Source organism: Lepus europaeus, chromosome 20, assembly GCF_033115175.1.
Source record: "Lepus europaeus isolate LE1 chromosome 20, mLepTim1.pri, whole genome shotgun sequence".
Taxonomy (NCBI): Eukaryota; Metazoa; Chordata; class Mammalia; order Lagomorpha; family Leporidae; genus Lepus; species Lepus europaeus.
Window position 1 is genome coordinate 36,784,889 of NC_084846.1, and position 27,523 is coordinate 36,812,411.

General features: G+C 44.2%; 1 protein-coding gene across 1 annotated transcript in view; it reads left to right on the forward strand.

The window, feature by feature from the left end:
- The window catches only part of BMPER (BMP binding endothelial regulator), a 274,664-nt gene that overhangs the window by 144,122 nt on the left and 103,019 nt on the right, over positions 1-27,523 (forward strand). The window contains exons 7-11 of the mRNA XM_062178263.1: positions 7,056-7,155; positions 13,038-13,147; positions 16,586-16,726; positions 18,834-18,938; positions 23,690-23,735. Of these exons, the coding sequence (XP_062034247.1) occupies positions 7,056-7,155; positions 13,038-13,147; positions 16,586-16,726; positions 18,834-18,938; positions 23,690-23,735 (502 nt within the window). The remainder of the gene's footprint in view (positions 1-7,055; positions 7,156-13,037; positions 13,148-16,585; positions 16,727-18,833; positions 18,939-23,689; positions 23,736-27,523) is intronic.

Consider the following 27,523-nt stretch of genomic DNA (forward strand, 5'->3'; position numbering starts at 1 on the left):
GATGGAAGCTGGACTGCCACACCTGGCAGCTCATCAGGGCCCCAGGTTGTCCCAGGCAAAGCCTCGTCAGGTGCACTATAAGGTAGCAATAGAGTTGTTCACTAGATGACTAAGCAACCAAATGAGTTCTGAGAGGTGCTGGAGGTAGCATAGCTCAGGACAAAAGTACCACCTCCTGGGTGGGGAAGCAGGGAGAAGAGAGTGGAATTAGCAAAACTGAGGAACTTAGGGGCTGTGCTGTGGGGCAGGGACTGGAGTGATGGGGATACTGCTGCCGCTGGGAGGATCAGAAGGCTGCCGTGTGGAACTGTGCGGCTGGGGTGAAGCCCCAGCAAACCAACAGAAGGAAGCATCCCTTCCTCTACCGGCCCCTGTGGGCTGAGCCTCACCTGGCAAAGCGGGAGGAGGCATGGTTTGCAGAGTCCCGGCCTCAGAAATGGGCTTGAGAGAGATAAGAGCTTAATCACAGCTTGAATAAAAAATACAGATGCCTGGGTTCTGAGTGAGAATCTTCACAGTGAAGCCCTCACTACCTTTTTTGAAGAATTCCATGAATGAGTCTCACCCACAGCCTACATGAGAAAGCTAAGTAGCAATGAAGCCTTTTTCTGAAATATTTATTTATTTGAAAGGTACAGTGAGCACTCCATTAGGTGGCTCACTTCCCAAATGGGTGCAACAGCCTTAGGCTGAGCCAAGCTAAAGCCAGGATCTCCATCCAGTCTCCTGCTTGGGTGTCAGGTGCTCAAGTCTTTGAGGCATCGTTCCCTGCTTTCCAAGTGGTGGATGGGAAGTGGAGAAGCCAGGAATTGAATTGACCTTCCCCTATGGGCTGCCTGTGTCACAAGTGGGCAGCTTAATCTGCTGCACAACCATGGTAGCCCCAGCAGTGATGTTTTTCAGTATGAAATTGTGGATTTGAGAGTGAATAGATGAGGCAGTCTGTGGCATGTGTTGGTGGGTTATAAATTAGGCCAAGAGTTGGTGAACTCTTTTCTTTTCCTGAAGGAATTGGAGGAGATGAGCCCAAGACATTCAGATTTGCATAGGAGGAGGGATATTTTGTTTAAGGTACAAAAGAACCAGAAAAGGTTAGGAAGGGAGGGGAGAGAAGCAAAAATGACAGGAAAAACTCTCAAGGTGGTTAAGGTGGATACATGATTTGAATTTTGTCTCCCTAAATAACAAAAATATAGAGAACACATTTTATCTAAGCCATTTTAATCTCAGAAGCAGACATAAAGCTCAGACAAAATCTACCAGCGAGACAAACGAACAACTCAAAGAGGAGGGAGCTCTGACTGTCTATTTGGTTGCATTTCACATCTCAGAAATCATACTGCAACCTTGGGAGGGCCACAGCAGATGGAAATGACTTGGCTCGGATGTCAGACCTGGTACTAGTCCAGGTGCTTTTAAGAAGCAGGACCAGGAGAATATACACGTTTATGTATGGATTTATTACATTGACTCCCAGGGTTGCAGAGCCTGAAAAGTTAGTTCCGGGATGGCTGTCTGCAAGCTACAGAGCCAGGAACTTAGTAGTGTGCTACAGTAGAAGAATCCAGAAGCCTCAGGACCACAGAGGCAATAATGCAGCCTCCACTCCATGGCCGAGGGCCCCGGAGTCCACAGGTTGAAGAACCTTGAGTGTGATGTCCAAGGGCAGCAGCAGAAAATGCACCTGCCCTGGAGGGCAGAGCTAGAGGGAGGGGGTTTCCCCTTCTTCTGCTTCTTGTTCCATCCAGGCCCCCAGCTGACTGGATGGTGCCTGCATACATTCAGGGTGGGTTTTCTCCATTTGGTTTCCTGAGCCACACACAGCTCTTCTCTGGAAACACCCACACAGACCCACCTGTTCCCCAGGCAGCCCTCAATTCAGTCACATTGACACCCAAAATTGAACCATCACAGAACCGAGTTCCTAGTTCAGTCCTGCCACTTACTTGGTGGGTGGCAAGTTTTCTGCACAGTTTCCTTCAGGGTCAGCGCCTTAGTCTCTATGCAGGGTGATAACAGCTACAGGTATCCTAGGAGGCTTTGCTGAAATTATCAAAGGACCCAATCACAGTGCCTGGCATGGCTGTGCTCCACACCTACTACCTGTTGGGAGTGCTCTCTCTCTCTCTCCTATCTGCTCTGTTTTCCTTTTTTCTTTTTCTCTCTTCTCCCTCCCTTCCTTCCCTCTCTCATTCCTTATATTATTTGAGAGAGATGGAGGAGGAGATGGAAGGGGGTGAGAGAGAGAGAGAGAAAGAGAGAGAGACACACAGACACACAGAGACTTCCAGTGGCTGGCTTACTCGCCAAGAACCTGCAAGAACTAAGGCTGGACTAAACTGAAGCCAAGCCAGGAGCTGAGAACTCAATCTAAGTCTTCCATGTGGGTGTCAAGGACCCAACCACTTGAACCATCACCACCTGTCTCCCAGGTAGCTTGATTTGGGAGTAGAGCCAGGGTTCAAACCCAGCCCCTCTGATGTGAGATGTTGGCATCTTAACCATGATGCCAGATACACACCCCCGGCTTCTCTACTTATGCTCCGAGTCCAGCAGCTCACCTGCTGCCCTCTTATGCTTGGATTGGTACATTTTTAATTTTAATCTTCCTATTCTGTGCTGGCCAAGAACAGGGAAAGCTGAGTACCATGATCTTTCCCCCTAGTACTAAGTGTCATGTTCTGAAACTTAGCAATATAGAGTTCCAAGCCAAAAGAAAGGCATGGTTAAAGAACATCCATCTCTTTCTGTGAAGTTTTTTGACCCAATTTGTAATTCAAAGTGGTTGCTGTGTTCACAAATCAGCTTTGCACCGCTGGCTGCTGTAATATAAGAATTATGGATCACACATAGACCCTTGGTGCTGAAGATGTATTTCTCCTCTAGGGTAGGTTCTCTAGTTGCTTTTTCCTTTCTTCCCACCTTCATTTCAAAATCAATAGAAAACTCTGTTTTTATTCACGAATTGGGCTTAGGGAAAAAAAAAAATCTTTCTAGAATGCGGTAGAGTGTAGCTGAATCATTTTGACTATTTAGCAATGTGCTACTCTGTTCCCAGCCTCCTCTGTGGGAGCCAGGCTTTGCATCCTTGTCAAGGGATCAGGACTGTGTCACATGCTCCAGGATGGTTTCCATCCCCTAATTGTCAGTGGTTCCGAAAGGGGGTAGAGAAGCATCCTGCATGCACGTGGCTGTGTTTTATCATCTTGAATGCATCACTGTGTAGAGTAAGGTAGATTTTTATTATGCAGCAAAATTGCTGCTTTAGGGTAAACTTTGACATGAAGCAATTGTGTTCTTCCCTGAGCTGGCTGAAAGAAAAACAAGAGGACAGAAAATAGACCCAAGATAGGTTTCAGGTCTGTCTCTTAAAAACAGCTACTGTTAGAGGCACTTGGGTATTCAGAACACATGATCATCTCTAAAGAACAAACTTGCCCTCTTCAAGGACAGACAGATGGTGAAAACTGTAATGCATAAGCAAGTATGGAAATTTCTGGCATTCCCTTCCTTGTCAACCAAATAAGAAGATAGAAAATCTGGATTCTGGGATTTATTGTGATGGTGGCTGCTCCTTTCATTCGCTGGTTTTTAGTTGAGATATTTTCTTTAGCTCCTCCCTTTTCTGAAAAGTACTAGGCATATAGGATTGGTTCCTGCCTGTAAAACAGTCCAGTCGGGGGGGGGGGGGACCAACATCACCTTGCAAGGTTAAGATTTTATATATGTATCAAACATTATGTGTATGCTCGAAGTATAGGAGTAGATAAGAAAAGAGGAGATAAGTGAAGGTGGAGAGGGTCACTGGGAGCTGAAGAGCTCAGGATGACATCACAAATAAGGATAGGCTTGAGATTCACAGGGGATGAAGCAGGATTTTGATAGGAGTCAAATGATGCATGGATAGTGGGAAAGAGGTGTGTATGAAGAAGATGGAAGGCGTAAGATGTGTTTGGGGACAATTAAGGAATAAGACACATTGGAACCCTGTCTTTGTATGGGGATTGTGGGGTAAAAGATTGGAGGAGAAATTATGGGGTAACTTGAGAAAGTATGCTAATAATATAATAAATAACTGGTGCCTCTACATTATGCAACAAAGTTTGTTTCTTGCTGTTTCATAATCCATTTGCAAGGATCTGATGAGTAGGCTTCCATTTGGTGACCCAGGAAGCCAGGCTCTTTCTGTTTTTTTTGTAAAGTTCTTGAGTTCTTGATTCCTACTCCCTGCAGCTGGCCATCCACCCAGTATAGACAATAACTGAGAGCATAGAGGATTGGGACAGAGTTTTATTTGTCAGGCTAGGAAGCATGTTATATTATTTTTCATCCACCTCCAGTGTGTCAGAGCTTAGTCATGTGGCCTCACTTGACTACAAAGGAGTCTGGGAAATGTAGTATAGTTATAAGAGAGAAAAAGGAAGAGATTTTTTTGTGAGCTCATAGTCTCCTCTCCATTGACTTTTAGCCAGAGTGAGTTGAGTTTATCTTGAATACGATGGTAAATCATCCTCATCTTTAGCAGGGGTAGGCATCTCATTGGTAATATAGGCTTCTTAAAGGGAATGAGTTTTGTATATGTTATTAACTGCTGTATTCTCAGCATATGATGGACCTGAAACAGAGATTTGGTAAAATAATCCTGGAGCATATCAGACCATCTAGGGTGGACTGGTGGAAGAGAGCTCCAGCAGGGGAGCCAATTAGAGCTATTGTGATAATCTGCTAGAGCTCAGGTTGGTGTGGTTTCTGTGGAAATTCATTCATTTTAGAACCAGAGATGTTTACTTCTGCTATTTTAACTCTCTTAGTTTATAGCATATCCACAGATTATAGTTTAACCAGAGTCCCTGCCGAGTTGAAATGGTAGAAGCAGGTTGTAAGCTGCAGCCGTGTTCCTAGGAGAGACCTGGACTTCCTTTGGAGGCATTAATTGGAATATGGCCTTAGGATTTGGGCTATGCCACAATACTGCAACCCAAACAAAATAAAACTCTACCAAACCAGCAAACGCAGACTGGAGTTCAAGTTACTTTAACAGACTCTTGGGAAACACAAACTGCGCTTGTATTATGTATGCAAATTTGCTCTTTAACCTTATTGTAAGGAAAATTACTGGCATGCACCTAATCTTTTGCCAGGTTCCCAAAGTGATGGACAAGTTAACTCTTTTACAATTATGCAATATTTTTGAAATTTTAATTTTAAATTTTCCTCAAGAAATAGATGCCAATCCAACAAGAACAGAGAATATTGATGAAAAGAATGTGTTCTCTGTACACCCGAGAGAAGCCAGCACAGAGACGTGCTTGTGTGGCCTGAGCCTTCAGGATTTTAGGAAGTTGCTTGCTGATGAATTTCTTTGAAACTGAAAGCCAAGGGCAGAGTTGTCCTGTCCTCTCTCTGGATTTGGCTTCTATGTCTTATGTAAAAGCTGGGGTTGACCTCAGGGTTATGCCCTCTGAAGTCTGATGACAGACTCCCAACTTGAGGATTAAGCAGGGTTGAGTGAGGAGTCTCAGAACAGCCTGGGATCTTGGGGAGATTTTCAATGATTCTTGCTGATCTGGAAATCATGTAAAAACAACAGATGATCTTCTGGTATTTTTGCATGCTCTCTTTTGGTTTGGGGAAGAATCCAACATTAAAGAGGCTTAACAATAACAGATATTTAAAAAGACATATAACATGCTCTCTGCTTTCAATTCAATCCCACCGAGACATAAACTGTCATCCTGGCAAGGACAGAGAGGGAAAGCAGAAGCAATGGGCACGGCAAAGCATTACAGGAGGATGAGGGTGAATGGGATCTGTGGGCTCATGCTGACGTCTGCTGTGAATGCTGACAGTGGTGGGGAAGGCGTAGAGGAAATGACTGAAGCTGAGGCTTTCCCTGTGGGGCCCAGGGTTCTTTGGGGTGTGAGTTCCTCATTTCCTAAGGCCTCCTGAGATATAAATTATGCGCAGGTATCTGAAAGTCTTTGGTTTCTAGCTCAAATCCCAGAGCAGCCAATCCACTGAAATTCCATCTGCCTAGTGATCTATTTACCAAACTAACTCATTTTCTTAAAAAAAGAAAAATAACACTTAATTACTCATAAAATTCACAGTAACTCATATTGCAAAACCTCTGCCTTGCAAATTGGTTGACTGTCAAACGGCTGGAAGTACTTTCTAAAGATGCTGTACGGAGAGGAGAGCGCTACTGAAGGGCAGAGGGAAGGGGATGCTGAGGTTAGAGAGGAGGGGACTGAGTGTCAGTGGTCAGGGGTGCCGGAGGCGGGGGTGAAAGGCAAGAGGAAGACCAAGAGAGCAAAGCAAATATCTGATAGCTCCAGAAGTTCTCCAGTAGGCATATGAGGCTGTGCTGGTTCTTCCAGTGTCAGTCATCGTAAGCTTAGAATTAGTTAAAGGAGACAAATTTGATTTGGCTGGTGAATTTGGTCGAAAGATTCTTCTGTACGTTGGCTTTCCGAGGATGCATTGTGGCAGATTGGCCACTTCCCCCGTTTGGAACCTCCTTGAGCCTTCCCGGCAACATCGCCCAGCTAGGGCAGAGAGTGAGGCCTGCAGACCCGCAGAAAGATGGGGGTCAGAAAGAGGAGGAAACTCGCTTCTCGGCTTCTTGGCTACTATCAAGTGTAGAACGAGAAGGAAAATCTCATGAAGCACCAAAGGGCGCCTGTCCTAGCTTGGTGGAGTGGAAAGAGAGGCAGTGCGCTAATCAGGTCACCCTCTCTTCCTGGTTTGGGTGAAATGTTCCTGGTTTTAGTACTGAAAGTCGCAAATCCAAGGCAAACTGATTCAGTCAGTCACCCTGAATCTAAGGAAGGTGGTGGCGGGGAAGGGAGAGTCCACACCACAATCATTTCTTTCTTTTTTTTTTTTTCCCTTGCAACTTCAATGGCCTATGGGGAAGATGATAGGGTACGTGGGAGAAATTACAAGGATCTGAGCAGTTACCCCTTCCGTGTGCTCCAGATGTCTCGGTTGTACAGTCTGTATGCACTGACTTTTCTAAATGTGCTTTTTTTTTTCTCTCTCTCTTTTCTTAGGGAGGCAGGACACAGTGCGTGAGAGAAGTCTGTCCCATTCTCTCCTGTCCCCAGCACCTTAGTCACACACCCCCAGGACAGTGCTGCCCTAAATGTTTGGGTGAGTGACTATTTCCAGGTCAAAGAATAATATAATTTTTTCACAGAGTTTCTGCTGAGAGTCTTTATCCATGTTGTTATCTTGGATCCTCAAGTCTTATTTCATGGCTTGTTGGAGTCAACTTTCCTTGCAATTACAAGATTGGGAGGTGTGTACGGGGTTTGATTCTTACAGGAGCCCTTGCTAAAAGATTCTCTGGTCTTCCTTGTACTTTCACCAGACGACATGGGATACTGCCCCCTTGTGGTGAGAAGAGCATTTGCGAGATGCTCATTCGGTGATGACTTTAAGGAGGCCTTGGAAGTAAACATGTGGAGAATGTAGACTAATGTTACTTTTAGAGGCAAAGTCATGCAGGAGGTTAACGTGCCAGAAAATGGGAGGCTTGGGATGGAGTAATGAATAAGTCAACAGAAAGGGAGTATGAGGTCTTTCTTATTGATATTTAATATTTGTGTGTCCTGGCCACTGCGCTGTATTCCATGCTTTTCCCCACTTAGTGCTCCTAAGAGGCTGTGAAGTGTGGTTACTGATATGTAATTCCTGGGGGGACGTGGGTTCTACTGTTCTTATTGTATTGAGAAAGGAGGGTTCCTCCAGAGACCCCCCGTGGATCTGAGCAGGGCTGTGTATGGGGGGCCGTGAACATTTTCCCGAGTCGCTTCTGGCTTGGTGCTTTTGCTCCTGCAGTTTCTCTTGACCTCTATTCTGTCCTGCTATTTTTTTTCTACTTTTCAACACCATTTTGTCCTTTCAGAGGTACCTCCCCTCTAGTCTCTTCACACCCGAAGGTGCCATTGAATCAAGTCTTGTGTAGCAGATTTTCCGGAAGGTTTGCAGCCAGCAAGGGTGCTTATTTTACAGAGAAGCACAGTGAACACCATCAAGCACAATATGAAGTTCCCTTGTTTCTAACAGGTCTCGGTTATTTCACCTTTGGGAGAATTTCGCTGATGGTCTCTTCTATTTGGTTTCCTGTCAGTTACTGCCCACGCCCTGCCCTTGAATCTTCTCTCCTTTCTTTTATGATGGATCTCTCCAAATCCTCAGAATGCTGCTGGTTTATTTTTCTCTTTGCCAGATTCCCCTAGTTGTACCCTTCAGTCTCTGTTTTTAAACAATCAAATTGGCAACTAGAGATATGTGGTTGAACAGTTTTCTCCTCTTTGAGTGCATATATTGCTAATGTTGACTTAAAATGTTGGCCTTCCTGGTAGTGTACACACACATGCATGCACACATACTTTTTACATACCCATGACACGATTAGAGTGTCTACACACACCTGATGAAAGACAGTTCCACTTCTCTGTGTGCCTTTTGGGCTGTCAGTGTGTATTTGTGCTCCTAGAGTACAGTTAGGCCTCAGCGTGCTGGGCGTCAGGCTGTGGGGGACGTGGAGGAAGCAGGGTTCTGTCTAAGCAGCAGAGCTACTGCAGAAGAACTGGCATTTGGGTCTGGCCCCAGCCCTAGAGATAAGCAGACTTGATTAATGCTTTGAAGCCACTTCTGTGGACCTGCTGAGTCAGCTCAGAAGTTTCCCACATGAGCAACTGCTGTTGCACTGGGTGCAGGTTTTCTGTTCATTTGTGGTTATAAGACACACTTCAAAAGGAACAGTGAGTTTTGGAAAACTTGAAAATCATAATTCCCTCAAATGAGACCTTCTTGGGTTAAGCTCAACCGCAGTGGAATGATGTGCAAATGGCTTGAATCAGGCTGCCCCCAGAGTTTCTGAACACTCCCTTGAATGTTTTATCTTATGTGGGACCACAGTGACTTTAGGATTAAGGTGAGATTTTCTGTCCTTTGGAAGTAAAAAGAAACATACCCACATGACAAAAGACAGGCAGAAAAAGAAACAAATGCTAGGATGCTTTCTAGATGATGAAATCTTAGACTAATTAGAGTTACGGCTGATTGGGCACTGATTTAGTTCTGTTTTTTTTTTTTTTTTTTTTTTTTTTACAGGCAGAGTGGACAGTGTGAGAAACAGAAAGATCTTCCTTTGCTGTTGGTTCACCCTCCAATGGCTGCTGCGGCTGGCGCACCGCGCTGATCCGAAGCCAGGAGCCAGGTGCTTCTCCTGGTCTCCCATGCGGGTGCAAGGCCCAAGCACTTGGGCCATCTTCCACTGCACTCCCGGGCCACAGCAGAGAGCTGGCCTGGAAGAGGGGCAACCGGGACAGAATCTGGTGCCCCGACCGGGACTAGAACCCTAGAACCCGGTGTGCTGGCGCCGCAAGGCAGAGGATTAGCCTAGTGCGTCATGGCGCTGGCCTGATTAGTTCTTAAATATTCCCCTGCCCAGGGTCTGCTCACATGTCACATCCTGGACTTTTGCATTGCCACCTTCTTTTTCTCATGTTCTGTTTGCTTTTTCATATTCATTGAAGAGTCTCATCAGAGGTGAGCATGCACAGAGCAGCACTAGACATACCTCTCAGAGTGACATAGCCAGAATCTCATTTGAATTATGTCACTACTAGTGATGATAAATCATCAGACATTTATTGGAGATGGCTAGTGAGTTCCAGGCACTATGCTATGAGCTTTTTGATTTTAAGATGTATTTTATTTATTTGAAAGGCAGAGTTACAGACAGAGAAAGGGAGAGACAAATCTTCTATCCACTGGTTCACTCCCCAAATGGCCACAATGGCCAAGGCTGGGCCAGGCCGAAGCCAGGAACTTCTTCCAGATCTCCCCAGTGGGGACAGGGGCCCAAGGACTTGGGACTTCCTCCCCTGCTTTCCTAGGTGTATTAGCAGGGAGCTGAATTGGAGCAGCTTGGACTCCAACGGAGCCCATATGGGATTCTGGCATCATATGCAGCGTCTCTTAAGTGCTCCACACCAACCCCACTTTGAGCTTTATATCCATAATTTTAGCTAGTTTTTCAGTGAGAGGTAGTTCAAGCCACTGTTCACATTAGTTCTAGATGAAAAACACAATGGAGAACCTGTTCCTTCATCAATTAATTAGTAAACAAGTAGATGCGTAGAACTGTCCATCCATACATATAGCTCTATTGAATACTATAATGGTGGTGCAAGCAACAGGCTAGGGCAACACAGGAGGCAGCATGGAGTTCAGCCATGAAGATGTGTTTTGATTGGCAGAGAAGGAAGGAAACTTTGTAGAACTCTGGAGTGACGTGTTTACTTATATTTTGCCAAAAAGGATTCAAGGCCATTTACAAAATATGTATAGCACATATGAATAAAAGATAGGAAGAAGACAAACCAAGATTTCACAATTAAAACAAAATTACTCAGCTGAAGCAGAGCTATTTTTGAATTCTTAAGGAGCATAAATAAATTTCTGGTGAATTCATAAAAATAGAGGTAATGTTTAAAATATTGAAGAGTGACTTTGGGGCCAGTGCTGTGGCGTAGTGAGTAAAGCTGCTGCCTACAGTGCCAGTATCCCATATGGGTGCCAGTTTGAGTCCCGACTGCTTCACTTCCCATCCAGCTCTCTGCAATGGCCCGGGAAAGCAGTAGAAGATGGCTCAAGTCCTTGGGTTCCTGCACCTTTATGAGAGACCCAGAAGAAGCTCCTGGCTCCTGGCTTCAAATTGGCACAGCTCCCACTGTTGTGGCCTTCTGGGGAGTGAACCAGCAGATGATGACCTCTCTCTCTGCCTCTCTCTAACTCTGCCTTTCAAATAAATAAATAAGTCTTTTTTTAAAAAAAGTGACTTCACCATATTTTAATAGTAATTACAAAAACATTCCTGCTTAGTGAGTTTCTTATCCTATAATATCCTAAAACTACAGTTTTATGTGACAGAAGTGATTTTAATGGGGTAGGCTAAATCCATATGATTCAGGCTGCCCACAGCTTTCTAATGCCTCAGCATAATTTTAGAGGACTATTTAGGGAAAGGATGAATTTTGTATTTTGCACGTAATCTTGTAACATAGTTTATAATTAATTAGGAAGTCCAAGAGACTCAGGACATTGGGTTTCCATATAAAATACCTGTGTTTGTTGGGATATTAACAGCCATTATGCTAAATTGTGTCTAACCATGAGTTTTTGGTTGTATATTTTAGAGGTGGTGATAGGGTGCAGTGGTATTGTTGATGCTGTTTTATGAGTTAAGCCAATGAACGTTGGAGAAATTGTGCTCAAGCTCACGAGGAGTCCATTGCAGGGTGCAAAGTATAACTCACTGTCATCCTGAAGCTTTAGTTTGGGTCTATACTGTATCCTGGCCCTGGGTTGACTTTCCTAGGTAATAGCATGTTTTCTTGACTTTCTGTTAATGGTTTTTCCAACAATTGTAATTCTCAGTCAGCATTTGATGTGTATTTATGGTGGTTTTCAGCATCTCTTTGGGCCTACTGATAAACAGAAATTGCTGTTAATCTTTTTACAAAAAAGGATGTATGGATGTAAATTCGATCAGTGACCTCATGGTCACTTGGCTTCTTAGTCCCTAATTAAAGTCACATTTCAGTGGTGTTTTGATGTGCCTTAGGGAGTAGAAACTCAAATACTAAAAGAAAAGAGGAAAGTGGATTGTACTCCTTATTTGGGATCGCTTGCTTGGTTGTGTTGCTCACTAATCCAATGCTCACATCAGGAAAAACCAAGCTGAGTCTACAAAGATGCTGTGCCTGTGAAACACTGGACAGATGGCGTGTGGAGTTCAATTCTGGCTCCGTGCACCCTTTGCTTTCGCTTCCCTCTTTATGCATTTATACAGCTGCTTAACTGAGATGTTGCCTTGGTCTGTTCAGGATGCTGTAAGAGAAGAAATTTACTTCTGAGTTCTGGAAGTTGGGAAGACCAAGATCAAAATGCTAGCAGATTTGGTATCTGATGAGGGTCTGCATACAGAAGGTGCCTTCTCTGAGACCTCCCTTAAGAAGGCACTACTCTGGCCGGCGCCATGGCTCAATAGGCTAATCCTCCGCCTTGCGGCATTGGCACACCGGGTTCTAGTCCTGGTTGGGGCGCCGGATTCTATCCCGGTTGCCCCTCTTCCAGGTCAGCTCTCTGCTATGGCCCAGGAAGGCAGTGGAGGATGGTCCAAGTTCTTGGGCCCTGCACCTGCAAGGGAGACCAGGAGAAGCACCTGGCTCCTGGCTTCGGATCAGCGAGATGCGCCGGCCGCAGTGGCCATTGGAGGGTGAACCAATGGCAAAAGGAAGACCTTTCTCTCTGTCTCTCTCTCTCACTGTCCACTCTGCCTGTCAAAAAAAAAAAAAAAAAAAGGCATTAATCTGATGCATGAGGGCTCTGCCCTCGTGACTTAATAACCCCCCAAAGGCCCCACCTCCTACTGCAGTCACATTGTGATCATGTTTGAACATACGAATTTTGTGGTGGCTATGCAGATACTATTTAAGTAGTACTTTTTACTCAGTTTAGTTCTTCTGGGGGTATCTTGGCTACTCTTATCTTCCTCCCCTGCTTTGTGGGATAATTTTACTTTTTCTTTGAGATGCAGCTCAGGCATCCTGTCCTCCAAGAAATCTTCAGTTTCCACAATTCCCAGATTGCCTCTTTTCAGGAACTTACCATTCTGTTGTATTGGAAAGAAGTTTCGTGGGTGTCAGTAGACTGTGCACTCCACAAGGTTGACGTATGTCTAAGTCGTCTTGTTTCACCATCATGGACACATCATGAAGATTTGTTGAACTTAAAAAGGCTCGTTTCAGAATCAAACTTTTTTAGCAGTGACTCTCTAACAAAATGAATGACTCCTGGGGATCTCTTAGGCACGTGTGTCCCAAGATTTTATTTTTGTGCACTGCAACCACATGGCCTTTTGGGAAATATTTAGCATCTTATGACGTAACTGCTGATGATAACGTGGGAGCTCCCTGGCTTCTGTCTTGCTTACACTGTGCTCTTGCTTCCTATAGGTCAGAGGAAAGTGTTCGACCTCCCTTCTGGGAGCTGCCTCTTTCGCAGCGACGTTTATGACAATGGCTCCTCATTTCTCTATGATAACTGCACAGCGTGCACCTGCAGGGTAAGGTGGCTCTGAGGGGTTATGGCCCAACAATGATAAGCATGTGGGTTTTGGTGTTAACGGTAAAGCCACAGGCAATGGTGTGGTGCCGATTGGGAGGATGCCCCTCAGAAATTAAATCACAGTCAAGGGCACAAGGATTTATAACTGATAACTCAACTGTCATCTTCGGGGGACCAACAGGTGAGCGCCCCGTGGTAAGGACCAAGCTCTGGGGGGTTGTCCTCAGGATTTCGGACAAATGCATGTGGTGGTATTCTCTGGCTCGCATTATCTAAGATCAATTCTGTAACGCACCTGGCCCTAAAAATGATGTTAATCACATTTGCGAGAAAAGAAAGGCATGGATTTAGAGATCATCACAAAGGTAGACCTGGAGGTTTTGGAAGAGCACATTTCTGTATTGTTCCTTGTGCCATTTCTTTCTTGAGACACTGCTCATTTCCCCCAAAAGGCAAACGGATTACTGTGTTTACTGGTAAGAGAGGGATTCCACAGCCCCAGAATTTTACAGGAATACACATCACACATTCACAGAGTGTACTTACGCAGTGATTTATGTTGGAAGCCAGGAAGAAAAGCATTTATCACGGAAGACTTTGGTATCATTCATTATTGAGATAACCCAAACAGCTGTGTGACATGAGTTTAGAAAAATATGTGTTGGTGCGATGGTGGCTGTTTTATTTTTAATAGCTAAAGGGCTAGAGAGGGAAAGAGAGGGCTTTTGCTCAGTGTCAGCTGTGAGTCAGTAGCTGGGATTAGAGTCCAGAAGTTCTTGATTATTGGAGGCATGCAGCACTGCAGGGGGGTGGCTGGGCCGGGGCTCGTCGCCTCTTCCCCGGCACTGATCACGGAATCATTCCTCACTCAGAGGATCCTTTCCGGAGGCTCCTTCCTTCTCCAGTGGTTTGCATTATCCTGTGCTGAAATACAGCAACTCCTTGTGTTTGGCTTGGCCTCCATCCGCAGGCCTTCTCCTCCCCACTAGGAATTTCACAAGTTACAGTTTCTTCCCAGGGCTTCTGAGCTTCGCATGAAACATGTTCCCAGTTCTCTTGATTGCCTGCAAGCCAGACAGCCCATGCATGGGAATTAGCTTCCCTTGTAGCACTTTGGGTCTCATGAATTCTGGGAAAGAGGGTTAGGCCAATAAGAAGCATAATTAGTACTTTTCCTCCAAGAGGCTGTCTTATCAGACTATGAATGCAGTCGTCTTTGTGGACTGGATGCCCGGACAATCAAGGTGCAATCATTTTTGGGGAATCAGTATTACTTTCTGTCTGCTTGGAGCGTCCCTCACCAGTGTCCCCATCCAGTGTTCCTCATGATTCCCATAGTTCTCTGGACATCGCGTGCTTTCAGATCTCTGTGCCTTCAGCTCTGATGATTCCTCGACTTGCAGTTTCCTCCCCCTCTTTCAATTTCATTAGCAGACTCCTTTTCACCCACAGCAGCCTTTATTAAATGTTACCTCTGCCACAGAGACTTTCCCTACCTACCGAGACAGCTCATTATTTGTCCTCTCTGCTACTTCTATACCTGATCTAGTTCTATTTACCATATTTTATTGCAATTTATTTGTTTATGGAGTTATCTCCTCTTATACTGTGAGAACCTGGGGGACAGAAGTATCTATTTGTCTCTGTATTCACATGACTTTAAACACTGCTAGGGATGTGGACTAATGGGTGTGATTGGGACACCAGTCTAACACAGACACTCACATGCACGTGTGTTTTGTGGAAAATTAGAATTAAATGGTGAGTTTGTTTTGGTGCAAAAACATTTGAAATCATATACACAAGGAGTTTTCAAAAAAGTTCATGGAAAATGTGCATTATGAGATAAAAAAACTATGCATGGATTCTGAATGCTTTTGCACTAAAATAAATGTATCTTAATTTGATGTTACATGAATATTTTTAAAACTATTTATTTGAAAGTCAGAGTTACTGAGAGAGAAGAAGAGACAGAGACAGGGAGAGATAAAGGCCTTTCATCAGCTGGTTCACTTGCCAAATGGCTGCAGAGGCCAGAGCTGAATCAAGCTGAAGCCAGGAGTTTCATCCAGATCTCCCACATTGAAGGGAGGGCCCCAAACACTTGGGCCATCCTCTGCTACTTTTTTTTTTTAATTTGACAGGTAGAGTTATAGACAGTGAGAGAGAGAGACAGAGAGAAAAATCTTCCTTCCGTTGGTTCACTCCCCAAATGGCCACTACGGCTGGAGCTATGCTGATCCAAAGCCAGGAGTCAGGTGCCTCTTCCTGGTCTCCCATGCAGGTGCAGGGCCCAAGCACTTGGGGCATCCCCCACTGCCCTCCCAGGTTGCAGCAGAGAGCTGGACTGGAAGAGGAGCAACCAGGACTAGAACCCAGCACCCATATGGAATGCTGGTGCCGCAAGGCAGAGGATTAGCCAAGTGACCCACGGTGCCGGCCTCCATCCTCTGCTACTTTTCCCAGGCCATAAGCTGCAGACTGGGTTGGAGGTGGGGCAGCTGGGACTCGAAGTGGTGCCCATATGGAATGCCAGGTTTGCAGGTGTGGCTTTACTCACTACACCACAATGCCGGCCCCTTTACATGATCATTTTGAGGTAGCCTCATATATACATATGTAACTAGAGAGATCTACAGTGAGCTGTCCGTTATTTGAGAGCCAGTGAGTCTAGTGAATGCCCTTGTTTATCAAACTAGGAATGTCATGATGAAGAATTTTTTCCAATATGTGAATTGATTTACAGTAATTCCTATGCACCAGGTGCTTTATGTTTAAAGTGCACAGTAGCCCTGAGAAGTAATAGGTGGGACACTGCTTCTTAAGAAATCATGCCATACTCCTAAGTCACAGCAATAGGCGTGGCACCCCTGGAGGTTACATGGCCTGATCAGGGTCACACTGTGTACAGTAGAGCTCTGGAACCCTAGTCCCGTTTTGGAATTGTTCAGTCAGCTCTTCAGGAACACAGAAGAGGCTTGGGCAATTACATCTGGAGTTGTTACACTAGCTCTCAGTTGTACTTTTGGATCAAAGATACTTGCCTTTATATTAAACTCCAAAAGTGGCATAAAACTATGGAGGAGACCCAGGAAAACACAGTTAAAGCAGTGCATGAATGAGACAAAGGTCAGGAAGAAGGAAACAGATTGGGCAATAGTGAGCTGGGCCTATTTGCATCATGCTGGCTGGAGCCAACATATCAAAGTCTTGAACGTGAAGTTCTCTAGAGATCTCCCTTCTTCTAGTCCGGATACCTAATCAGCAAATCACATTTTGAAGTGAATGAATGATTAACTGCACCAGATTAAAATATGGTATCTATACCGCAGGTTTTAAAGTGGGTAGGTACGTGTTGTAAGAGGAAGGCGAGGTATGAAGTTTGGTAGTGGGGAATTTTTTAATTTTTAATTTCTACCTTGTCTTTGGCCCCCAGGACTCCACTGTGGTATGTAAAAAAAAGTGCTCCCACCCCGGCAGCTGTGACAGAAGCCAGGAACCCTGTTGTGAAGAGTGTCTGCTTCGAGTGCCACCAGAGGACATCAAAGTGTGCAAGTTTGGCAACAAAATTTTCCGGGTATGTCATGAACCCGTTCATGGAACTACTGTACTATACTCCATTCTGACACAGTGAAGATTGGACCATTCCATAATTTATGTATGTATAATTATCTATTGTAGTGTTATGTATAACATGTATAATTATGTATATAATGTACATATATATATATATAATTTTAGATTCAAGTGCAAATGGGGCAGAGAAGCAACTGTTTGGCCTTATTTTTCGCTGAGATACTTCAAACCTGTAAATCATGACTGCCTTTTCCGCACATGGCCAGCCAGGGATTGGGGTTCAGCTGCAGGGGCCCCATGGATGGTATGGTGTGGGCACCTGAATTTCAGGAGCACCTCATTCAGCAGTTTACGTTCAGTGTTCTGTGAAGATCGTGACAAGATCGTGAAGGATATACAGTTTGGTAATTGAGCTTTTCACAAAGGCACCACTTCAAAGAGAAATCATCTTAGTTGGAAGATGTTCTGATGAGATAGATGTTCATGTTGTCTGTGACCAGCACAGCCATTGAATAAAGGTGAGAGAGCCTGGCCCTGGCTGGACTCAGAGGGCATTCTGTTGCCCATCTGATATCACCTCAGCTGTCCCTTTCATGATTTTCTGTTGACTCCAAGTGAGAAGCTGTGCAATGACCACTTAAGCTTCAGGATGCAAGCATTGGCTTTGTCTACAGTGCCCCCCATCAAGTCTGTTCCCTCAAGGGTGAAGGACTTACTTGCTACTGCAAGATGGCACCTCACGATGCCCATGAGAATTGGGATCCTCAGATCTCAAGATGCGCTGCCGTAAGCCGGAGACAGTTGGTGGGAGAGGTCCCAGTTCCTATGGAATTGTAGAAAGACTTGATGTGTCCTGCCCACTGATGGGGGCACTGTATGTTGCATTGATTCCCAGCTTCCAGAAGCACTCATTCACTGTCTTTATAAAAAGTCACCTTCTGTCTCATGATGGTGGTGTACGCACGGCCCTTTCGAATCACCTCGTAAAATGTTCCTATAAGTGACAGAGGCCTGCAATGATTTACAGGGAAATTGTGTTCTACAGATGTGTACTTAAGAGAACTTGGAGCACTCAGGTACCCTTTAAAGCAGATTCAAGTCAGGTTTTCTCACCCAAGAGGACCTAGAAGCCCAGTCGTCCTCAAAATAGCTTCAGAAAGTGAGGAAGAAGAGTCACCATCACCATCAAAGATCCAAACAACTACTACTACTACTACTACTACTTCTTCTTCTTCTTCTTCTTCTTCTTCTTCTTTTTTTTTTTTTTTTTTTTTTTAAACAAGCTCCACTGCTTGAGTCAGAAGCCCAGGAAAGAGTTCTTGTTTTGTTATCAGCACCCACTCTGTGACCTTTTTCCCCATCAATGGGGATGAGTATTTCTGCTTGTTCTCCTGAGGTGTAGGGCTTCCTGTGGCTGGGCATTTCGTAATGGCAGATGGTAAACTCAATAAGCCAAAGAAATTCCTTAAATAGCTCTTTCTGTCTGAGCCAGGGTCTAGGGTAGGCAACGTGTCCCAAAGTGCTATCTTGCTTTTTGGGAAGAGAGGACCAGTCGTGACTCTTGGAGTCTTCAGCCTGGGCTCTGCATTTGCAGAAGCCTCGCTGATGAGGTGTCTGCCTGGGCATGGGAAGTCATTTGGATTAGCCACTGTTCTTTGCATGTCCTCGGCATATCTGGAAAATGGACAAAGCCTCTATGGACATCTCAGTTAATTGCCGATGCCTGAGATAGCTTAAACATTTTAGTCCTATAAAACAGGAAAATTAGATTTTTGTTACTGTGTCATGTATGAAAATTCATGCTTTGTTTTTCCCAGGGAAAAACTAAGTAAACAATGCATTAGGAGCAGGATGCAAATATGACTTGGTTAGACACACGCAAATTCTCTTTATATCCTAGAGAGAAAACACATAGATGCTGGTGCACACACACACACACCCACACACAGAAATCCTCCCTAATCTTAAATTGGTGATATGTAGGTAGACTCCACAGAGCCACTTACTCCAAGGATGGCACCCCTCGCTTAGGGTGAGGAATCTCAGCCCATTGGCCTAGTCACTGTTAGCTTCCAGCTGATTGCAAGGTCCTGTGCTCTCTCCTGCAGGATGGAGAGATGTGGTCCTCTGTCAACTGCACTATCTGTGCTTGTGTGAAAGGCAAGACAGAATGTCGTCGGAAGCAGTGTGTTCCCATCAGCAGCTGCCCCCAGGTACGTGTTCAGTACAGGTGCACTTGCTGTTTACCTGAGCCTCTTGGGGACCATCTGTGTGCAGCATCATCAAATACCTGAGTACAGAATCCTCCTCCCCGCAGTGGCCAAATGCCCCTTGCAAAGCTTGCGCCTTCATTTTTGCAACTCCCGCCCACAGTGTAGCCTTGCATGACAGCACCTCTCGCCTTGCTTTTATGCCAACTCTCCTAGTTCTTTTTTTTTTTTTTAAATGGCAATGTCTGTTAGGTTTGCTCTGTTTTCTTGTGTTGGGTTTCCTGCTTACCATCCTTCGCATCTTTAGCCTTTACCTTCTTCCTTCAACCTTCTTTCTTCTTCCATCTCAAACCAGACCTTTTTTTCTAATAGCTAAAGTAAAATGTGATTGTTTATTAATAAACTCCCCAGGGGCTTTCTCCTGCCTGACAGCAACCCTGACCCCTCTGCTGAGGTTTCTGGCTCTCTAACCCTGGCCTCCATTGTAGCCTCACGTGGAAATAGCATCTGACGGAAAGATCTCTCTTTTCAAAAACCCATCATTCCAGCATGGTGCATAAAGCAGCCATTATCTTCTAAAGCACAAGCCCCACTGCATTCACCGAAGCAACTCGAAACCTTTCAAGGCTTTATGCGTTTTGGGAAAATGTCAAACCTATTCAGTACCTTCCAGGGAATGAAAAAATAGATCCATAGATTCAGAACATGTTCTGCCTTCTCTGTTATAGACAGCTTTTAATTTTATTCACATCTGTTACGATTATAAACAAAAAAGTTGCTGTTTTTTCTTGAGTGCCAAATGAGGCTCAAAAAAACAACAGCTGTTGTTATTGCGCAACCGAATGAAGGGGGGAGAAAAACGGGGGAAAATCCCTAATTAGTCTTGCTTTAAAAAGCCTCAGACATAAAACTGAAAACCTCCCATAAAAGAAAAAAAATACAAAAGGAGATACAATAATACAATAAGTAGAGCTGAACATGGTCTGCTTATAAATATTCATTGGGAAAAATAGGATCACATCATTTATGCCAGTCCTCGGGGAACCCTCAGTGCTAATGAACTCTTGCCACACATGTTAGTAATAATGGGCTTCCTTCTTCTACAAGACAAAAACAGGAGGCTGTGCCAGCCTGGTGGCTCAAGTAACTAGCCTGGGCAGGCCATCCTGGGGTTGTCAGCTTCTCTTGAGTTCTGCCACTTGTCGCAGGGTTGATGGTTTTCATTGTCCTCTTGCCGCAGGAGGTCAGCGCTGTTGGTGTCACCAGCAGTCTCATTAGTGTGCCTTCTTTGGGGACCGCATTGGGGCCAGGAGCACCCCAGCCCCTGTGCATCTTGTCAGGGCTTGTCAGCTCCTGCCTCAGGGGATACCTTTCTGTTTCTAAGCCTCTTTCCGCGGGTTCACACTTTCCCTTCGCAGGGGCCAGCACGAGGTCTTTGGAAGGTAACTTAGCTGTGGAAATCTTATTTAAAAATCTACTTCCCCTCCCCTACATTGCCTGGGGAAATTAAAAGAAAAAATAGAAGCATCCTGTATTCCCTACTCCGTTGTTGCTGGCTGCTACACATCTCTTTTTCCAGAAGTGTGTGTGTTCTGTTGAAGAAGAATTTTATGACTGAATTCTATGTCAACCTTCCCTGGCAACTGCCCCAGTGTCATATGTGAGAAAGGCTATGAGAGCTCCAGTGGGGACTGGGACAGGTCCTCGTGACACTGTCATCTCACCATCACTGATAGGAGGGGTCTTCAAAGGGTTCATGCAAAATACCCATTATGAAAATAAAACTATGCCTGGATTTCAAAATTTTTTGCACTCAAATCAATTTATCATTTAATTCCATTTCCACCAACTTGTTCCCTTGTATGTACCGAGACTTTCTCTGTAGCAACAGGACTAACCTAATTTAATGCTGAAACTACCCCCTTTGAGGTGGGTGCTGTTATTAGCCCCTTCATTTTTTTAATTAAAGTAGAAGTGAAGTTTTAGTTAAGAGAGACACCAAACAAATGGAGGGACTGATGAAAAAAAGAGACCAACCCAAGGGGCTCACTATCTGTGGGTATTTCTGTGTCTTTACCACGTTATCTCCAAGGAGCCAAGATAGTGGTTATACGTTAGTTACTGTGAAGGCCAGAGGTGGTCGTAATGGAGCCCTTTCTAGCTTGTTTTTATCGAAACCTAGATCTTGTCATCGTTGATAAGTATTTTTTTACAAGTAGCTTCCATCCTGTTGAGTTTAGTGTAGGCCCTTCCTTTTAAAAAAAAAATCATTTTCATCTTATTTGAGAGAGAGAAAGAGAAATATGAAGTTTTCCATAGGCTGGTTCACTTCCCAAATGCCTGTTAAAGCTGGAAGTTCCAGGAGCCTGGAACTCAATCCAGGTCTCTTACTGTGGGTGGCAAAGACAAAGTTACTTGAGCCATCACCTGCTCCCTCTAGGGTACAGATTGGTAGGAAGCTAGAACTGGAAGCAGAGCTGGGACTCGAACACAGGCACTTTAGTAAGTGGTGCAGATGTCCTAAGCTATGTCTTAAACCCTGTGCCAAACACCCACCCCAATAGATTGCTTGCAGATAAGACTCCAACATGTCCCGAGTTCCATAGCTAATCACCCATAACCCAGGTGCTCTGTCTCCAGACTTGATTTCTTCTCCGTGTAATTTAGAGATACCACCAGTACCATTTTCATTTTCTGGGGAATAAAGTTTCTACTGAGATGCAGGGATCTGCTGTCAGAAATCATAGCCACATTTGCTTAGGGTCTTGGTTTAAATAGCTCTGCTACACTGGAATAGAGCATCTTGCCCCATATGCCTGGGGCTTTCATTCTCTGGGTCTGAGCTGACCTCATTTGGATTTGTCCTCAACTGTGTTCATTTGTGAGAAGTAAAAGGAGATCTCTGTGCCAATAGAAATAAATAACTGAGCTCTAGACAATGAAAACAGCTCGTGATGCCCCCAAACCATAGAATGAATCGGGCTGGGTTTTAAATCTCATTCAAAGCCATCACAGCCTTTAATGCACCATTTTAGACCTAGCTAATGTGAAAATGAATCAGTGCTTTTTCTAGTTCTTCCATAATTAACCAATGTTTTTCACTTTTTAAAAATGTTATTTATTTTCATTTTATTTGGAAGTTAGAGAGGCAGAGAATGGGAGAGAGAGGCAGATGAAAGAGAATGTTCATAGGCTGCTTACTTCCCAGATGCTTTCCCGGCTGGACTGGGTTAGGCCAAAGCCAGGAGCCCAGAACTCAATCTGGGTCCCCCCCCCATGGGTGTCAGGGACCCAACCACTTCAGCCGTCACCTGCATTATCAAGAAGCTGGATTGGAAGCAGAGGAGCAAAGATTCAAACCAGGCACTTTAATATGGAATTCAGGCATCCCAAGTGATGACTTAACTGCTGTGCCACCTTCCTGCCCCTAACCAGTGTTCTAAAGTCAGTATCATTTTGTTGAGTACCTAAACCTGCACTTGATGCAGCTAAGCAGTACCAAATGAGTGAATGGCCGGTGTGTGAGCTTTGGGCATCCTCTTTGGTGCTTCTGTTTCCTTCGTCCCCTGTTAACAGGGAACAAGGACACCTGCACTTGGAGAATTGTGCAGTTTAAAGAGATAAAGTACGAAGAGTGCACAGCACTCTGTCTAGTGTACAGCAGACATTTAGTAATGTGAGTAAGGGAGGATAAAAATCAGCAATGAGAAAAACATGACTTTTGAGGTCACACAAAATTGAGTCTGATTTCTCACTCTACCACCCAGTGTTGCATGACATCACTTTTGTTATCTATAGCAAGGGAAATACTCAGCTCATAAAGTTCTTACGCATCATAATGGCAACGATTATAATAATCTGATACTCATTAAGCCATAGTTTTTTGTAATCAAATCTTTATAACTAATCTGATGTCTGGTACCATATGTAAATTATCTAGTAGGATGTGTACCATGTAGCTTGCATTCTCTAAATGTGAATCTTCTTAGACGTGCTTCTCTGTGATTAACCACTGACTCAGAGATAAGACAATTCCATTGTTTGAAAAAGTTTCTGAGAACATACTTCCTCCTTTAAATGTCATGCATTAAAAAAATTGAAAACCCATGCAATGTGGGAAATTACACTTATTTCCAGAAAGGTAATGGAAAATTACTCAGCATTTCAGAAGTCTCAGCTTCATTGGCTTTGCCTGCATAACAATGACTTCCCGTGGATAGCATGCCACTTTGCGAGAGAAGAAATCTGACTGAATTTGACCTGTAGCACAGATATTGTCCATATCCATAGGAGCAGATGACTCCCAAGCTTGGATTACAGTTTATTGTTTCAGCACCTCTAACATGCAAAGACAGAAAGAAGACCTGGTCTGGATCAATAGGTTGACAGACAATTCCCATTTTTATGTGTGTGCCCTTGGTCTCTGGAGGGCTCGATTTGGATATCAGTGACAAGGTTGAGTCCAGATTGTCTTCATCTTCCCTCTATGTGAGAAAAATCACACCAATGAGTCCTTTAGGTATTGTATTTCTTGGAGGATAAAAACAGGAAAGCCTCCTGAGCGACTTTGCCTGGCCTTAGAACCTGATACTTGAAACTTCATTTTCACCATCTTCATTGCCATCTGGTCATTGAGTTCAAATACAGCTTGGACTAACTTCATTGGTTTATCTGGTATTAGATTTAAAAGAGAATTGTCCTCAGCAGACCCTGTTTCTTAACACTTCCTTTTTATTTGTTTTTTTCCCGATTAGGGTAAAATTCTCAACAGAAAAGGATGCTGTCCTATTTGCACTGAAAGTAAGTTTATTTCTTTGAAAGTGTGTTATTAATATTTGTTGTGCATTTTATGGTAAAATAAGTTAAATAGTGGTGTAAATTTTTAGCCTGTGTTAATTCTGTAGGTAAAGGATAGGGCCATCTCAACACCATTGAGATAAATGCAGGCATCTCTACCAGAATTTGTCCCTATGAGAAATTAAGAAGTAAATGATCTGATTAGGCTTTGAAAAGGGCCGGGTAACTTCATGGGCGTTTTAGAGGGCATTTTAGACTAATAGCTTTGCAGTCATAGCTGCTGAGTTAATGATATCGAATAAAACCAAACATTATACATGATCTAGAGGGGAGTTCCCTTACTCTCATCACAAAATCAAATAGCTGCACTTCTTTCTTCCTCACTCCTACCCCCACTTCTGCAGTGGTTCACCTGCCATGGCACACACAGCATTGCTGTTGGCAGAGAGAGAACAAGGGGTCATTTGACTGACAATGGCTTTGCTGTTTAGTTATTTTTCACTAAGTTCTTGAAGGTTCTTCCTAAACATGGCCAATTATTCTGAAAGCCATCTGAGCCCGTGATGGAAATCACACTGACACAACATAGAACAACTGGGTTTCATATCGACCCCACGTGTAGACACAGGCCTGAATCTATTCGCAAACTGCTGTGTCAGTCCTCCTCAAATCCCTGTGGCTTTGAGGTAATCTTCTGAAGTGCTTCATTGAAAGAGGGGGTATTAGTAATGTCACTGTCAAGTTAGTTCCAATATATGATAAGCAAGATTGACAAAACCATGATGTCTCTTAGAATGTTTCTTATTCTATGAGCCAATCAGACTTAGAGAGGACGGTTTGATGGCAGTCGACAACAGCTTTCACATGGGAAAGGCTTGTTTCTTTCACTTATCTAAAATCAGAGTTTATATTACTAAGAGATAGTTCAGACTCTCCTTTTATTTTGTCCATTGGCTAGCGTTTTTGGACAATAGATATGTAGGGTCATTAATACAAACATAAATTATGTATATATGTAAGTATATATAAAAGGGCACTTGACAGTGTTCATGGAAACATGGATTAAGAGATTAATTTGGTGGAAAAATATTTTTTTAAAGATTTATTTATTTGCTTGAAAGGCAGAGTTACAAAGAGACGGTGGGGGGGGGGGGGGATGTCTTCCATCCACTGGTTCAATCCCCCAGATGGCCGCAACGGCTAAGCTGCATTGATCCGAAGCCAGGAGCTTCCTCCAGGTCTCCCATGCTGGTGCAGGGGTCCAAGGACTTAGGCCAACTTCTGCTGCTTTCCCAGGCCATAGCAGAGAGCTGGAGTGAAAATGGAACATCCAGGACTTGAACCAGCACCCACATAGAATGCCGACACCACAGGCGGCGGCTTTATCCGCTACGCCAGTGTCGGCCCCATAAAAATATTTTGAAATCCATGCATCTAAAGGGCCTTCAAAAAGTTCATGAAAAATGCATATAATGAAAAAGCTACGTGGGGACTTCCCACATTTTTCTTCAGCCAAATAAACTTTTAAATCCATTTCCATGAACTTTTTGAAATACCTTTGTGCTAACTATTGTATGTATTAGATTGTAATATTTTTAGAGACAGCTATTAAGCAGCTGTACAGTAGACAAAAGTGTTGGTTGAATTAATGAAAATTACAGATTTAATAAAAGAGCTTTCCTCTGAAGTTGATGAGTTCATAGAAAAAAAAAAAACTCAAAGGAGGCCAACGAAGTATGACTTAGTGGCATCCAGGAATAAGGCAGGAAGAAGAATTAGCTATGATTAAAACACCAGCTGATTCAAAGACATGTTTATAAAGCATTGCATTTAATGACCCTCCCAGAGACCCCCTGAGGAAGCTGTGTTTATGGGTGATTCAGAGGCTGCCTCCAGCTTCATTCCTTCCTGGATGAGCAGAGTGGGGTCTGCACCGAGCAGGTTTTCCTCTGTGGCCACGGCAGTGGAGATGGCTGCATTTCTCTGTGAAGTGTCTCCTGCTGAAGCAAAAGCTGTTCTCATGGGGACTTCCACTGCTTCCCAGTTAATCCTTTCAGTTTGCATGAGCACAGACACAGGGCCTCTGCCCATCAGGGTGTCAGGCAGGATCCCTGCTTATCAGCTTCATAAAAACATGCAGCTGGCCTGGTGCAGAAACAGCCCAAGTCTTGACTTCTCTGACTGTGTGTCACTGGAATGAAGGCCCTGATTGAGATAGTGAGAGAAAAAGTGCTTCATTATTAGTTTATCCAGTTTGAGCTAACTCTCTGCATCTAGAAGGCAGGTGACTTAACAGGGAAAAAATGAAAATAAAACAAGGAAAGGAAGGACAGAAGGATGAATATACAGCTTTGAACAGGCAGCAGTAAGTGTTGTATTGTTTTGAGCATGTGTATGAGCCATGCCTTGTGTTCCAGAGAGAGGCAGTTGGCAGGAGATCAGCCACCCAGCTGGAGGGGCACCCAGAGGCCGTGGACTCTGCACCTGCATGGAGCAGGTCAGAGCTGGAAGAACCCAGGCATGTGGTTCTCCATCCAAATCTCAATTATATCATCAGATGGCCGTGTCTCAATTTCGTCTGGTGTTCTTTCCATCTGTTTACTCTCTCACTCTCCAGCACTTCTTCCATCACTGCTGTAAAACATTCTATTTGGCAAGGCTCATTTGTTCAGGCTGAGTTAGGAGATGGGATGACTTCCAGTGTTTTAAACAATGCCCAGACTCTCATAACACATGCAGGTAGGCTTATTCTGATGGCCTTTAGCTGTGACCTAAAGACCTCCTACTTTGAAATTCCTTTGTCATTATATCCAGAACCCAGAACAGACCTCTGGGCTTGGTTTTTCCTCCTTTGCCAATTAGAAAAATTCTTCTGATATATGAGTTTCTAGAGTAGAGGAACCAAGGTTGAAACTACAAACTAAGGCTAAAGTTTTCAAAAATGGCTGACTTATAACTTATTGAAACACATACTCTCTGTCTCTCCCCTCTCTCCCTTTCTCCCTCTCTCCCTCTCTCCTTCTCTCCCTCTCCCCCTCCCTCCCTCCCTCCCCCTCCCTCCCTTCCTCCCTCCCCCCCCCCCCTCAGGCACATGCTCCATAAGGTTACTGCAGGGTTTCAAGTTCAATGTCATTCACAGTTGGTCAGCTGTTCTGTGTTGGGAGGGCAAGGGCTGGCTTGTACATTGTAGGTTGTTAAGCTGCATCTGTGGCCTCCATCCAGGAAAAACCAGTAGCATCCTCCTCAAAGTTGTGACAACCAAAAACATCTCCAGACATTATCACATGTGCTCTGGGGGGCAAACTTGGCCAGTTGGCAATTTTGGTTGAGAATCCCAGGCATGCAAACAAGGAAAATAGCCTAAGGGAATGCAGAAATAAACACCCATGGTGCTAGTAGTAATAACCAGTCCATCAAAATTGGAGGAAAATAAATCCTCTTAAAAATCAGACCTGAAGAAAGTATGAAAAGCATTGCTGTCTTTTAATAACATGGGGCTTTCTCTTTCTCCATTTCCAACAGAAAAGAATTCAATTTGGTTTGGATGATTTATTTAAAATAAAATATTTGAAGTGAGCTAAACAAACTTCATAAAGCTTTCATGCAAGCACTGTTTCTTGCCAAGGTATGAGGCCGTAGCCTCAAGCGAGCCTCCCTTTGCCGGGGCTGAGCTGGGTGCCAAGAAGGCCACTTGGTTGTGTGTAGCAGTTGGTTGCTGTGAAATGCCATTTTCATTGTGTGCTGGCAAAGCGTAGGTGGAATCTTGACCTAAGCATCCAACAGAGAACCTG